A 15,325-nucleotide genomic window follows, 5' to 3' on the forward strand; every position below is an offset into this window, starting at 1 on the left:
TATCGCATGTTTTATTTATGTATCTTATGACTTGAAAATGACAAACCTCATATCGCCATCCTAGATGCTAGGATATGGAATTTGTTTCTACTTCCAACTATATTAGGAGAGAATGGGTGGCAATGTCGTACCTGAAACTGTTAATTATTTTTAAATGTTCTAATCCCTGCACGTACATCTGAGTTAAACTAACAAAATAAATGAATAATTATCCACATGTGCCTACGTGGCTTTATGTTTAAGGATCAATTTTGAATATTTGGACATCTTATATTTATATTTTAGAGATGGAAATGAGTACATTTTGAACATTGTTAGCGCACACAAGCACAAGCACAAGCAGGGACGTATGTGTAAATTGTACAAGTGACGGGGGGAGGTGCGTGCATTTGGCGCCGAACCATCGCGTACTTTGGCAGCAACTCTCCCCGCGTCCCAACTCTCTTAAACCCCAAAATAAAAATCCCCCTTTCTTCCTCTTCTCGCTCGCCTCACCCCCGATAAGAATCCCTCCCCCTCGCCGCCGCCGCCGCGCCGCCGCCGCCGCCGCCACTTTTAGGACTCCGCCCTCTCGCGCCTTCCGGAAACTCCTCCGGTCCTCTCGATCCCCGGTGCGTCCCACAAGCTCCCGCCCCTGCTCACTCCACGCGCCGCCGCCATGGCGGAGAAGCTCAGGGATCTGAGCCAGCCTATAGACGTGACGCTGCTCGACGCCACCGTCGCCGCCTTCTATGGCACCGGATCTAAGGAGGAGGTAATCTCTTTTGCCCACCCACTCGCGGATTGCCAGCGCTATCTTGGCCCGCCGCGGTCTACACTTAGGGTTTACTTGCTTTGCTCAACGTCCTGGTCTTCACAGTCTATCTGAGCTCCACGTGCTAAATGCTAATGCTGCTTGTTTTGCTAAACTAGAGAATAGGATACTTTGGGCGGTTAGGGTTTCTGTCGGTGAACAACAGCGATAAGGTTTAGCGTCAACTGCTGATTATCTGCTTTATACATTGACGCTAATCTAGGTCTTTAGAACGCCTAAGCGTTAGTTTAAATGTAAGCAGTTGCTGCTAATAACTGTATCTGCCGCTTTCAATTTCAGAGGAGTGCTGCTGATCAGATACTTCGCGATCTACAAAACAATCCAGACATGTGGCTGCAAGTAGTGCACATTCTGCAGAATTCTCTGAATTTGAACACCAAGTTCTTTGCCCTGCAAGTAAGTTTATCCACCCCACTGCCTGTCTTTATAAAATGTGAGGGTAGCTTGTGACCAAAAGGAAGATTGAAGCCTGTGTCATGATGCAAAAAATGTTGTCCGTTCAGCCCTCAAGTCTAAGTACTTGATTGTACACTTGTCTTTGGAGAATGTCATCTAACATTTTCTTTTTAGAACACATAGCCAACCTAAACTGACCACAAGTTTGAAACGTATCCATTTTTTTTTTGACATATTGGAGCATATAATTGGGTCGACCCTAGATGAAAACTTATCGGTTACCAGTGTGTTGCTGATAGTTTCGCACGTGCAGTAACTGCACCTGATCCCCATCCGATACGGACAGAGTTCCTGTACATATGAAACTACCTTTTTACTAAAAAAATGATCACCCCCTCTTTCCATTACTTCCAAATATGGTTGCAACTAGGTCCAGCTGCAAATGAAAAATACCTAATCAAGGTTTTCTATCAAGATAAGTTTCTTTGTTTATCGTCATTTGTATTCTTACTCCATGAATAGATAGTTTAGAGGTTTTGCTTTGCATGATTAGTAAGAAGATTGGTTACGCTGCAGTTCATATTATAGTATCTATCTCCACCAAAACAATTCAAGTCACGCATAATTTTTTGGCAACCATATTCCAATAAAGGACAAATTAGTTACTTTCCGTTCTTGGCACACTGCGAGTAGGAAGTGGAATTCAGTTCTTGTCCATGGTCGCAAGTAACGTGTGACGATAATTGGGCACATGAATCATGCAAGGATGTAAGATTCTTCTAAAGTAGGAGAACGAACCAAAATTAAACAGTACCAAGGATGTAAATAGAACTTAGCTGTTAGCAAGTGGGTCAACAGCCTCGACATGCAAAGTGGAAAAGTTGGTGGTCCCTCCAAAGCTTTTAGGGGGGCTCATGTAGTGGTGGCTATTTTGAACATTAAGCAACATTTTTTGAGTCTCTACTCAGTATGCACGTGCACATGTAAATTACAGATGCCCATATAAGTGTGTGTAATATTAAATAACATGTTGATTTTGTTACTGACATTAATGTAGGTACTTGAAAGTGTTATCAAGTACAGATGGAACGCACTGCCTGTTGAACAACGTGATGGCATAAAGAATTACATATCCGATGTTATTGTGCAGGCAAGGATGGGTATCTGGCTTTTTATGAAAATTATGATGGTACCTTTTAATTGATAAATCTGATCCTTTTTTGCACTGCCCTTTTTGCACTATCAACAGCTTTCCAGCAATGAAGTTACCTTCCGACAGGAGAGGCTTTATGTTAATAAACTCAATATTATATTGGTGCAGGTATGCTGTAAATTTAGCCTTTTTTATCGCCTTAACATGTAGTTTACCAGGTCATCTAACTCATGTTCTGAATTTAATGTTCTTCTTTTTTACCAACTGTGGTGCTTTGTGTTTTTTTCCCTCATGGAGCATCCTTGCATTGTAATAGGTCCTAAAACACGAGTGGCCTGCCAGGTGGGCATCCTTCATCCCTGATCTTGTTGCAGCTGCAAAGAGTAGTGAAACAATATGTGAAAATTGTATGGCTATATTAAAGGCAAGTCAAGATTCTCTACTTTTATCATTTTTCACATTTTCTCGAATGTTTAATTTACATGTTGACTGTTCAATTCAACAACCTGCAGCTTCTAAGTGAAGAAATTTTTGACTTCTCAAGAGGTGAAATGACACAACAAAAGATTAAAGAACTGAAGTCTTCGCTTAATAGGTTGGATTTGTTCTCAGCTTCTATATTTTCTTGGCTACCTTGGAGGTTCTGCTTTATAGATAGTTATTCATGAAGAATTTTTACTTGACATTTTGTATGCTTTCAGCAGGAATGCTTCTGTTTTAACTTAGTAACCAAGTTTTCTTTGTTGTTCAGTGAGTTCCGGCTCATTCATGAGCTATGCTTGTATGTCCTATCTGCAACACAAAGATCAGAGCTCATCCGTGCTACATTGGCGACACTCCATGCTTTCTTATCATGGATCCCTGTTGGATTCATCTTTGAGTCACCATTGGTATGTGGATGATTGTTGAACTTTTCAGTTATTGAATGTCAAATATCTATGAAAAGCTGGGCCTTACCTTTTTCTTACCTTTTTAATTTAGCTGGAAACATTGCTGAAGTTCTTCCCTGTGGCTGCTTATCGGAACCTTACACTTCAATGCCTAACAGAGGTAAAGGAAACCTAGTGTTTCTGTGTCTACAGCGATAGTTCATAGTTTGAGTGGAGAAATGGGGAGATAAATTTTTGTTCATTATTTGGGAGCTGAATATTATGAATGATAAACTAGCCCGGTGCTTCTGCATTGATCTGTTTCATTGCTTTTTTAATTCCTTCTCTGATATGTCGTGCTACCTTGCAGGTTGCTGCTCTTCAGTTTGGTGATTTTTATAACATGCAGTATGTGAAGATGTATACAATTTTCATGATGCAGTTGCAGGTAAAAATTTGAAGACAATACTATTTTTTTCTGTGCAATAAATTCATTTGCCTCAATATTTCATGCATTGAAGTTTTCGTCCCTTGCGCATATAGGCTATTCTTCCTCCTGAAACAATACCAGATGCCTATGCTAATGGTTCCAGCGAAGAACAGGTATACTCAAAAAGTATTTAGCCATTGTAGTGGTATATTCTAGGATTCCATATGCCCCTCTATTTGTATATAAATATATTTATATACCTCCTTTATGCTATTTGGTGCAGGCGTTTATACAAAATCTCGCACTCTTCTTCACATCTTTTTTTAAGGTAAGGCCCTTTTGGATCCTGAATACTAGTGACTAAGTGTAAGAATTTAGGGTAATGGATTCATAGATTGTTCTCCAAGATGCTGTAACTAATATACCATATTTGAGGTTGCTCTTTATCAAAGTTGCTTGCCACTTTAAACACTAGGAAGAAACAAATAGAGAAATGCTAATTTGTATTTGAAGATACTCAATAAAAAAGAGTCTCCAATTGGTCTAACCCTTCGCTTTCATGGTAAATGCAGAATCACATGCGCATACTGGAAATAACTGCAGATAATAAAACTGCTTTACATCTGGGTCTCGAGTACCTTATTGGAATTTCATATGTTGATGATACAGAGGTTTTCAAGGTAGGGATGCTTGCTGAAATATATTTGTCATACAAATATGGTGCAAGTAGGACCATCTTATGCCACCAGACAATTTACTGGTCTGCATTTTCTTATGAAACTTTACAGGTCTGCTTGGATTACTGGAATGTGTTTGTCTTAGAGTTATTTGAAGCTCATAATCAAATGGAACCTGCAGCAGCTGTAAGCATGATGGGACTTCAGGTGCTTGTATTTATTTTTTGTCTATCTTTTGGAATATTACCTGAATAAATGAATAACTCCTCTACTTTTTTGTCATCCATTGCTGTGCCATTTCTTCAGTGTCTTTTAAACCCTTTGGGTTTTATAATAGTTTTAGTTGCTCCAACATGTAGACCACCTTTCTTGGTGCTCTGTTTTGTTGTTGTTTCATCCTTTTATTTATGCTTTCTACGCAACGTTTCATGCTTCTAAATTCTGAATTACAACTACACCGTAGGCACAGATGGTTCCTGGGATAGTAGATGGGACGGGCACAGCAGTTCAGCAGAGGAGACAACTTTACTCTGGTCCACTCTCAAAACTACGGATGCTGATGATTTGCCGGATGGCAAAGCCTGAGGAAGTATTGATTGTTGAAGATGAAAATGGCAATATTGTACGTGAGACAATGAAAGACAATGATGTTCTTGTTCAGTATAAGGTCAGTAACAGGTTGCCTAATAATCTCGCACCCTGCAAGTCATATGCTCTGTGCTTTATAGACTTTGTAACCTCCAACTGACGTGAAAAATGCTTCTGTTTCGGTGAATAATATCAGATCATGAGGGAAACACTGATCTATTTGTCTCATCTTGACCATGAGGATACAGAGCAGCAGGTGTGCCTTACTCATGGATATTTATTTATATGCAAGAACAAATAGAATTAACACTGCACTATACTTATGCTCAGAGTAAATATCCATGTTAAGATGACATAAGCTTAGCTGAAACATGAGTGAAGGCCATGGGCCCATGGCAAATTGTTGGTCTCGTTCTATTTTCCATTTGTGAATTTTAACCCAGCACTCAGGGTAATTTTATTATGAAATTTCAGATGTTAAAGAAATTGAGCAAGCAATTAAATGGTGAAGATTGGAGTTGGAATAACCTTAATACTCTATGTTGGGCTATTGGATCAATATCAGGCTCTATGGTAGAGGAGCAGGTTTGTATGCTGTTCTGTCCCTTTTTCCTTGCCTCCAGGGAATGCTTCTGGAAGTATCAATCCTTCACTAATGTTATTATTGCTGTGCGAGGCGATGTACTTAAATTCTATTTTTTTTCTCTTGGTTCTCTTGCAGGAGAATAGATTTCTGGTTATGGTTATTCGCGATTTGCTAAACCTCTGTGAAATCACCAAGGGGAAAGACAATAAAGCTGTGATTGCAAGTAACATCATGTAATAAAGCGTTTCTCTGCCTTTTATCTCGTGTATAATTATGAACTATGGATATACTGATTTATGACTTCATTATTAGGTATGTTGTCGGTCAGTATCCAAGATTTCTCAGGGCTCATTGGAAGTTTTTGAAAACTGTGGTCAACAAATTGTTTGAGTTCATGCACGAGATGCACCCTGGAGTTCAGGTTGGTGCAAAGGACATTTTTTTTATTTGTCAAGTAGTTTGTGGTCGAGCATGTGGTTAAACTTGTGTATTATGCTTCTCTTTGTATCTTCTCTCGTTCTTATATTTTTTGGCATCCGTTTGCATATGCTGATATGCACATAATTTGTAGTCCTTCCAATAGTATGTCTTTAATAAGTACCATATGTGATATGTGCTGTATGGCTTTTGCAGGATATGGCATGTGATACCTTCCTGAAAATTGTCCAAAAATGCAAGCGCAAATTTGTCACACAACAGGTAAATTCAAGATTTTCCCCAACAGTTAAAATTTATGGGGTTCGTTCAATTTGCTCATGAAGACCTCTAAACGCTACTCATTATTCTTCAAGTTGGTTCACTAATCTTAAATTCGTGCATAGATGCTGTAACTCTTTGCCATGTGCTGATTTTCATGTTTGGCATTTTCTCCAGGTGGGCGAGAATGAACCATTTGTTTCTGAACTTCTGTCCAACCTTGCTACAACAATTGCCGATCTTGAGCCGCATCAGATTCATACGTTTTACGAATCAGTACGTTGAACCAAATGAACACAGTTTGGTCCAATAAATTTATATCTATTATTAATACTTAAAACACATTTTCTGCACTCACCGGTCAGGTTGGCCATATGATTCAAGCTGAATCTGATAATGCTAAGAGGGATGAGTACCTCAAGAGATTGATGAGCCTCCCTAATCAGGTTTCGTGTTTTGTATTCTAGCATGCACTTTGGCTTTGCCTCTGGCTTGTTCTTGAATATGATTTAACATGGTATGCTTTGGTTTTATGATTTTACAGAAATGGGCAGAAATAATTGGACAGGCAAGCCAAAGTATTGATATCCTGAAGAACCAAGATGTTATCAGATCAGTTCTCAACATCTTACAGGTAACAAAATGGATGCTGAAGGAATCCCATTTTACTGTGTTTAGAGCACAAGTATTGATTGTTTTTTAGCAGTAGCTTGACACCTGAACCCATGATTCACAAGTGTTTTTCAAGTCTACCATAACGGTTTAACACGACGTTTTCACCAAACACTTTCACGCACTATCGACAACTATACATTATTCATCGTGGCATGAGCTCTGTAATTTGTGCTTAGTTGAAACAATGCCCTTTGATTGTTTAGGTTTCCTTTCGTCTGTTGTCTATGTGTCTTCTGGGGTACTGACATTACACTATTATCCGTGCTTGCAGACAAACACAAGTGTTGCCAGCTCCCTCGGGCCACACTTTTTCCCACAGATTTCACTAATATTCTTGGACATGCTAACAGTCTACAGGTATTTATATTTACTGCATTGTACACTATTATCATTTTTATGGACTGATGCTGCCTTGTGCCACCATGCCCTAACATTTAGGCTTGCTAGGCATTATGTAGTTATGTGAAAGCTCTGCTCACTGCATTCTGGCCCAAACGTTTTTCTTTTCCAGTCCAGGCTTAAATTTGCTGGAAGATAAAAGTTTGCCATGTATTTTATTCACCATGCCTCCTCCCCTTTGTGTTGTGATAGCACTGGTGCCTTAATCTCTGTATTTCTTCAAATCTAAGGGTCCACTAGCTAATGATATTTTCTTCATAACAGAATGTACAGCGAGCTTGTGTCAAGCACAATTGCCGAAGGAGGGCCCTTTGCCTCAAGGACATCATTTGTAAAACTCTTGCGGTATGAACTATTGATTACTCTACTTTTTGATTTTATTTTATCTCTATGAGGTAATCTACCAGCTTCATGGAAAGGAAGATTTGATTATATGAGCACTGCCATGGGTGTCGAGCATAGGGTACTTATGGTGCTGTTCATGTGTACTGCAGCACGTGAGCAGTGCTTGTTATACTGTAGCAAGGCCTGCTGGGATTGCGCTGGTTAGTTTGTGTAATGGCTAGTTAAGACGGCATGTAGAAGTTAAGAGATAAGAGATATGTGAAGAAGTCATCCATTTTTACAAAGCATCATTAGGATGAGAACTGTCACCAATTTGTTTTTGACATAAATGTCCCTGAAATGAAAACATGAATTTGATTTCATTTTGTTTTTTTAACTAAATGAATTTGTATTTGTGACAGATCTGTCAAGAGGGAAACCCTGAAATTGATCGAGACTTTTGTGGACAAGGCAGAAGACTTACCACACATAGGGAAACAGTTTGTTCCTCCGATGATGGATCCTGTCCTTGGTGATTATGCTAGAAATGTACCTGATGCAAGGGAGTCTGAAGTTCTGTCATTGTTCGCGACAATCATTAACAAGTATGTCTGCTCTTTGCTGTTCATTTTGTGTCATTTCGTTGTACGGATCAATTTTCTTTGAACTAAATTGCACCTGACAAATTAAAATGATTTCGTTATTGTGATTGCCAGGAATTTTATTTTGTTAAAAAATTGATTAATTTCTGAGGATATCCTTCTTTTAAAAAGTTACTGTGGAGTTCTATTGCTGCAATCTAATCTACCTATTTCCATTCTTGGCTATTTCTTGTTAATATTCTGATTGTATCTTTGATGCAATTCTAACGGTTAAATTTTTTTCCTGCAGGTACAAAGGGGAAATGCTTGAGGATGTGCCTCGTATATTTGAGGCTGTTTTTCAGTGCACTCTTGAGGTAGGAATGCTATTCCTAAGTTGCTTTTGTTACTGATTTTGTTCAAGCGCGCCTTGACGTAGCTTTGGTTATTTTCCGTCTCTATCAGATGATTACCAAGAATTTTGAAGACTATCCTGAGCACCGCCTCAAATTTTTTTCATTGCTTCGTGCAATTGGCACCCATTGCTTCCAAGCATTGATCCAGCTTTCAAGTCAGGTTTGTAGTAACCTCTTTATTTTGTGGTGTTGAGGTTAATCTATTGATTTGCAATATGTCAATTTTAGATTCTTATGTTTTGTCTGATTATTGGTGTTTCAGCAATTGAAGCTTGTGATTGACTCGATTAATTGGGCGTTCAGACATACAGAGAGAAATATTGCAGAGACTGGCCTTAGTCTATTGTTGGAAATATTGAAGAATTTTCAGGTGGGAAAATACATTCCGTCCAGTGTTGTCAGCATATAGCTATATGAAGGCTAAGTATCCGATATGATCTCGTTGCAGGCTTCAGGATTCCATAATCAATTCTACAAAACCTATTTTTTGACAATCGAGCAAGAGATTTTTGCTGTTCTCACGGACACATTCCACAAACCTGGTTTCAAGCTTCATGTTTTGGTGCTACAACACTTGTTTTGTGTGGTATGATTATATTCATTCCTGCTTCCCCCCTGTAGCCTATTGTTTTATTTGTTCATGTAATTACCAGATTTGCTAATATTTAGGTGGATGGTCTAACTGAGCCTCTATGGGATGCCACCTCAGTACCATATCAATATACGGATAATGCTATGTTTGTTAGAGATTACACCATAAAACTCTTGGGGACATCATTTCCTAACATGACGGCAACCGAGGTATATGATCGATTGATTGCAGTTATACCGTGCTTGGGTTGTGTCATAGTCAATCCTAACAAGTTTCCCTGGACAGGTGACCAAGTTTGTTGATGGTCTTCTTAGTTCGAAACATGATCTTCCAAGCTTCAAAAATCATATTAGAGACTTCCTGGTGCAGTCAAAGGAGTTCTCAGCTCAGGTAATTTCCTCTGGTTTCCTGAGCCATCACCATTACCCTTATTATCATGTGGGGGCAAACCAAAAGAGAAGTGGGAGCTCAGTGGAATGCCAGTCCACCAGAGTTATACTTATTGCTTATCATATACTGTGGTTTGTACGCACTTGTGGAGCAAATGGGCCCTTAATGCCACCAGGAGATTGGCGATGGATTTCGCTCCTGTTTGCTTTGTTTTCAAGTGATTTTTGTGCGAATTGTCTTCTGATGGACATTTTCTGTGGCTTGTTTTGTGCTTCCAGGATAACAAGGATCTATATGCCGAAGAGGCTGCAGCCCAAAGAGAGAGGGAGCGCCAACGGATGCTTGCCATTCCGGGGCTCATTGCCCCTAGTGAATTGCAAGATGACATGGTAGATTCGTAGTGTTCCTTGTTGTTGATTCAGGTTTCTCTAATCTAGCTTGTTCCTGGTTTGTTGGTCCGGCCTGTGGAATACCTCTGGAGCCCTCGACTGCCAAGTGCCGAGTATTCTTCCAGGGTGGTGAAAGAAGGTGCCTGCTGTAATTTTAATTTTTGGTTACCTCTGCTTGATGCTGATTCCAAGATTTGTGGTAGTAGCAAGAGCCGGAAAAGGACAAGTCAGTTTTGCCACTAGAGCAGTCTGGGACTGGTACTGGTTCTGTAGTTGCGTTGGGTGGCTGATGTGTTACCAGCAGCTCTTGTGCCCGGTGTATTTGCTAACATTGGTGCGTGTGATCTGTCCATGATATAGTATGATTGTGGCACAACATTGTATTTCTTATCTTTAGTTGGAGTTTATAGATATCAGGACATTGATCAGGCTGGTAGGAAAACCGCCATGTTTGTAGTGTACTATCCTGTGAGATATCGCATACCCATTCTCCAGCTCCCCCACCCTTTTTTATGTGGTGCACTTCCAAGTGTATGATTCGGCTGCCCTTATGTACCATGCAAGAGTTGGTTAGGCCGTTGTACCCAGAAACTAACATTATTTCAAAAGTTGCCTCCTTGCCAGTTGGCTGAAGCGGCTGGTTATTCGAGTACCAGTGGATGGTGTTATTATTCACGTGCGGTACTCGGTCGTTTTATCTTTTCTAGATGTATAGATGTTATTATATATTTAGACATGGGGTATATCTATGAATCTAATAAAATCAAAATGGCATAATTTGGAGCAGAGGATGGTGAGTTTGCGGGGTGCTGTATGCAAATGCAAGTGTTTTTATGTATATATAATATGAGGAATCAGCGGGGGGTGGATGGTGATGTTGTAAGGAGGAACCTTTTGCTTGATGCCATTATACCTGTGACTCAGTGGGTGGGTCCCTGTGGTGTTGACTGGACAAGCTTGAATGAAGAGGATATGAGATGTTGCTTGCTTTCCGGGCAAAGAAGAGTAGCTGACCAAACCAAGTTGCCTCCAAGTCCTTGGTGAAGAAGATGGATGATGTATGAATGGGCGCTGTTGGTCAAAGTAACGATATGATGGACTGCAACGAGCAGCCGGATGGATGGAGACAGCACTAGCTAGTAGCTAGCGCTAAAGAAAGAGCGCCATCATCCACGGTAGACTATCATATTATTTTGGAGAATTGACCACATATACATTGCTAGGTTGGCGATCTTCTTGTAATCATACCATTGTGAATTTGTGATAGATGATGATGTTGAGGACGAACAAATCATCATATATAGTTAATAAGTCGGTCATTGTGAATATTATATTGAATATGTATATGGTCGATGGAGTAGTAAGTAGTAAATGGTAGGTAGGTAGCTAGCGTGAGAAGAGTAGTGAGGTGTGGTGGTCGTCGGACGATGAGGACTTGATGATGTGCTCGGCCATCTCCCAGCTGAGCTTGGGCTCGTCGGCGTCGTGGACGGGGACGTAGTCCTCGAGCATGGCGAGCAGGTCGTGGGGCGTGTGGGCGGCGACGACGATGTGGCGCGCGGCGGGGGTGACGAAGCCTTCCTCGACGGCCCTGTCGACGAAGGAGAGCAGCGAGTCGTAGTAGCCGTCGACGTTGAGGAGGCCCACCGGCTTGCTGTGGATGCCAAGCTGGGCCCAGGTGATGACCTCAAGGAGCTCCTCCAGGGTGCCATACCCACCTGTTGGATCATTAGCAGTCAGGCAACTGCACAAGAGATCCAAATCAATCGGCTACTCACCGGGGAGCGCGATGAATGCGTCGGCGTTTCGCGCCATCTCGGCCTTCCGCTGGTGCATCCCGGGCACGTCCTTGAGCTCCCCCGGCGTGTCGCCGATGAGCTCCCGCGGCAGCACCGCCTTGGGCGCGATCCCCAGCACGTGCCCGCCGGCGTTGTGGACGGCGCGGGAGACGAGACCCATCAGACCAACGCTGCCGCCGCCGTACACAAGGTCGATGCCGCGCTCCACCTGCGGACGCACCCCAATTAAAAAGGAAAAAAGCAAACAGGATCGGAGGAGAAGCTAGCTACTCTCTAGATAGACAGTCTATCCAATCGTATCTGCGATTTGGCCCTTTTCTAGCTCTTTCGTCCTCCTTGCCTAGCTAGCTTTTATTGCTTTGCTTTGGCCTTTAATTTGGCAGCAGCAAATACTTGTCAATAATCAAGGAACAACGACAACAAATAAAGAAGAAGAATACCAGCTGGCGGCCGAGCTGGACGGCGGCGAGCTGGTAGGCCGCCTTCTTCCCGGGGCTGCTGCCGCAGAACACGCACACCCGCCGGAACCGAGATGATGCCTTGCTCTTCTTCGCCGCCGGCACCACCTCCATGGATGATCTAATTCAAGCAAGTGCAGCTTGCTAGCTAGTCCCTCCCTTCCTCATGTATGTTGCTTGGTTATATATATAGACACGTGCGGTGCTTACTGTCCTAGCTACTGCCTACTGGGAAGGAACAGGATCGCCCAGCTGCTGCCTGCCTGGCCTGGCCTGTGTTTATTCTTGGCTCTGCTGCTCATCCCTTCATCCATTCAGCTGGAACGAACGCAGAGAAAACGAACCAACATTGCGCACGACAGCATCATCAATAATCAAGTGTACATGCATGCATTGGGATACCATACAACCTACATACGCACGGGATGACGTCGGAGCCGATACACGGATGACTTCAGTTGGGGTTGCAATGCCCGCTAGCTACACGGTATGGTGGGGTGACACGCGGCGGCAGCCAAGCCATCCCGTCCCGATACCCACGGATATGATAGAGGATAGGATGGTGGAGTCAGAGTCGGAGTCTGAGAGTCAGGCCAAAACTGGTAACGCGGTTTCCATGCTATTTCGCTTCTTTTTTTTATCACCATCATTCGTTCATCAAAGCAAAGGAACCAGGAGTAGTAGCTACAGCTACCACCATGCATGACAAATCGCCATTTTTAACACGTTTTTCGTCAAGAGTTGAGACAAATCGCCATGAGATACGTATGTAATTAAGGCAAATATAATTAAGGTTTTTATTTATGGCTACAAGATTAATTAATGTGGCCTTGAAATATGAATATGTATTGCACACTAAATTAAACATACATATAGAGAGTACATCTTATCAAATATACAGGCTTGCACTGTCAAAACTGTTATTCATACATGTTATGTTAACAACAAAAATTTACTGCGAATATTGTAGTAGATTTGGATGATGCAAGCCGAATGTCCTATTGTATCGGAAAACCAGCTAGGCTCATCCGCAGCTGGCAGGCATTATACATAGTGGTGGTTATCTATCTAGCTATTTTAATATCTGTACGCATGTCATCAGTATACACACACACAATAATCCTCAGCTACCTATCCATATTATTCCTTAAACACAAAATCTAAAATTGCTGCTACGGATCATGCATGGATCTGCTTAATTATTTGTTTATTAAACAGGTTATGTTGTTGATTGATTGCCATCCAGCTAGTATTGTCGCGAGTCAAAAAATTTTTTGACGCGCGACGATACATTTCTTTTGCAGAATGAATGATTGTGGCTGCACCGAACCGAATTCAATTAGCGTAGTCTTAATTTGGTCAAAGCATGCCAGCCGAGTAGTAGAAGAGAGGCCGGCCGGTACGGTCGCTGTTGGAGATGAGGAAGCCATCCAGCATGCAGTCGTTTTCCTACCTTGCGGGGCGCACATGATCTGTTTTTAATTAATTATATGTACCCGCCAATGCTCCCTGCCGCCTGTACTCCCTAGAAGATTATTATAATATTTGTACGTTAGATGCTAAATTCATTCTTCTGCCTGGATAACCCGTCATCAAATTAGATTCTCATTCCTTCCATTGGTATAATTACTTTGGAATCCATTTGTTTTTATAACCTGAAGTAGTTTTTTTTGTCTTCATGAAGACAACGATTGGAGGCAAAACCAACAAGCATGTAGTCGAGTTGCTGATAAACACACACTAGTAAAATCGTGTTTAAAAAAACAAAAATATGATTTACATTTTACTTTTATAAAACAGACTACTGATATATTTATTCAATCAGCATAAATAGCAAAGTCACAGAAATTATCTAAACATATTATTAAATCAAGGTTTAAACCACTTAAATTGCCTAGGTACTGTTTCAACAGGCTGAAAGTACCATGATCGCTTTTTTAAAACAAAGTGTAGACAAAAAACATGTGAATGGCTTCTTACTTTAGTTTTCTCTTTACTCCTCTCCACCTCCTTCCCTGCTTCTACCTCTTAAACTTGTCATTCCATTCTGATCATTTCTCACTACTCAATTTATTTATTGAGATTGAACATGCATCCATTAACTTAAGCTGACAACAAATCGGCTGCCACCAAGTTAATTACATCACCAGGTAGCACGTCAGGCCATAACTGGACATCACCCGGCATCAAACTCACACCCAAACCAGCTAAATAATGTGCTATAGAATTACAAGCAAGGAGAATTACAACCAAGTGCAAAACAGGCATCATTTGTCATCTGGTACCAGCACACCGTGTAAACTCAATTAAGAAAAGACATTTCCTTCATTGGATACTTCCGCCTTCCATGACCAAGAATATCATCTCTATTCACAACACATGCCACATAATTCACTAGAAAATATAAGAATAAGGGTTTAGAGGAAGACATATCTGTGCCCCATCCCCAAGCCAGGACATTTGAATATGGAATGAGTAAAATGGAGTGAACATGAGAAGGACTGCAGGTCAGGCTTACATCTGAGAAACCCATCGTAACACTCGAGTTCCAATCCTGGTTCAGGTTTGGTGGCTTACTTGTTTTTGCTCGACATGCTTGCAATAGATCATCAATTATGGCTACCAACTTTATCCTCCTTGTTTTTTCTCGACATGCTTGCAAGAGACCATCAATTATGGCTACCAACCTTATCCTCCTGGCCTACCATGTCATGGGAAAAATAGATTCTGTCTATCAAACAAATCTAATGAAAGATGAACATCACAAAAATGATGGTGCAAAATGGAGAAAATGTATTTAATTGTATTGGGCAGAATCAAGCACCTGCACCACATTCCTTCGTACCACTAATCAGATGAACACCTTGATAGAGATGAGTGCAGAAGATGCAACTTGATGGCTCCAGTCAGGGATACTTGCTCGTGTTGCCAACTAACACTAATATTAGCAGAATCTAAGAAACATTAAAAGGAATAGGTTATAGGTTTTTTTAATCACTCAAGCAACACAGCCAGCTACACTTGGTAAAATGACATAGGTACAAACATAGCTTAACTTAATCATTACAATGCCCATCTATGATCTCACTGTCT

General features: G+C 41.2%; 2 protein-coding genes across 2 annotated transcripts; one reads left to right on the plus strand and one right to left on the minus strand.

Moving 5' to 3' along the window:
- Positions 1–444: 444 nt before the first annotated feature.
- LOC117840896 (protein EXPORTIN 1A) lies at positions 445–10,469 on the plus strand. The gene is made up of 32 exons (XM_034721433.2): positions 445–754; positions 1,094–1,210; positions 2,268–2,360; positions 2,460–2,531; positions 2,680–2,787; positions 2,876–2,958; positions 3,115–3,253; positions 3,345–3,413; positions 3,603–3,680; positions 3,776–3,835; positions 3,946–3,990; positions 4,235–4,342; positions 4,451–4,546; positions 4,803–5,006; positions 5,124–5,183; positions 5,402–5,512; positions 5,649–5,746; positions 5,826–5,934; positions 6,147–6,212; positions 6,387–6,485; positions 6,575–6,655; positions 6,754–6,843; positions 7,156–7,241; positions 7,548–7,628; positions 8,030–8,212; positions 8,499–8,565; positions 8,654–8,764; positions 8,867–8,974; positions 9,053–9,190; positions 9,274–9,405; positions 9,482–9,586; positions 9,865–10,469. Exons 1-32 carry the CDS (start codon positions 659–661, stop codon positions 9,985–9,987), a joined length of 3,216 nt encoding a protein of 1,071 aa, XP_034577324.1. The 5' UTR covers positions 445–658; the 3' UTR covers positions 9,988–10,469.
- Positions 10,470–11,144: 675 nt separating this feature from the next.
- On the minus strand, positions 11,145–12,728 carry LOC117840901 (probable cytokinin riboside 5'-monophosphate phosphoribohydrolase LOGL5). The gene is made up of 3 exons (XM_034721441.2): positions 12,215–12,728; positions 11,754–11,982; positions 11,145–11,693 (listed from the first exon to the last, which is right to left on the minus strand). The coding sequence occupies exons 1-3, from the start codon at positions 12,344–12,346 to the stop codon at positions 11,362–11,364; spliced, it is 693 nt and encodes a 230-aa protein (XP_034577332.1). The 5' UTR covers positions 12,347–12,728; the 3' UTR covers positions 11,145–11,361.
- Between the last annotated feature and the right edge of the window lie 2,597 nt (positions 12,729–15,325).

The sequence above is a fragment of the Setaria viridis genome, chromosome 9 (assembly GCF_005286985.2).
Source record: "Setaria viridis chromosome 9, Setaria_viridis_v4.0, whole genome shotgun sequence".
Taxonomy (NCBI): Eukaryota; Viridiplantae; Streptophyta; class Magnoliopsida; order Poales; family Poaceae; genus Setaria; species Setaria viridis.

What these genes read in the sequence shown, in the direction of transcription:
- LOC117840896 (XM_034721433.2), top strand. Translation starts at nt 659, where the DNA reads ATGGCGGAGAAGCTCAGGGATCTGAGCCAGCCTATAGACGTGACGCTG. An exon ending in CCAAGTTCTTTGCCCTGCAA is followed by an intron (nt 1,211 to 2,267) that starts GTAAGTTTATCC and finishes ACATTAATGTAG; the next exon opens with GTACTTGAAAGTGTTATCAA. An exon ending in TTCATACGTTTTACGAATCA is followed by an intron (nt 6,486 to 6,574) that starts GTACGTTGAACC and finishes CTCACCGGTCAG; the next exon opens with GTTGGCCATATGATTCAAGC.
- LOC117840901 (XM_034721441.2), bottom strand. Translation starts at nt 12,346, where the DNA reads ATGGAGGTGGTGCCGGCGGCGAAGAAGAGCAAGGCATCATCTCGGTTC. An exon ending in TCCAGCTCGGCCGCCAGCTG is followed by an intron (nt 11,983 to 12,214) that starts GTATTCTTCTTC and finishes GTGCGTCCGCAG; the next exon opens with GTGGAGCGCGGCATCGACCT. An exon ending in CGCATTCATCGCGCTCCCCG is followed by an intron (nt 11,694 to 11,753) that starts GTGAGTAGCCGA and finishes ATGATCCAACAG; the next exon opens with GTGGGTATGGCACCCTGGAG.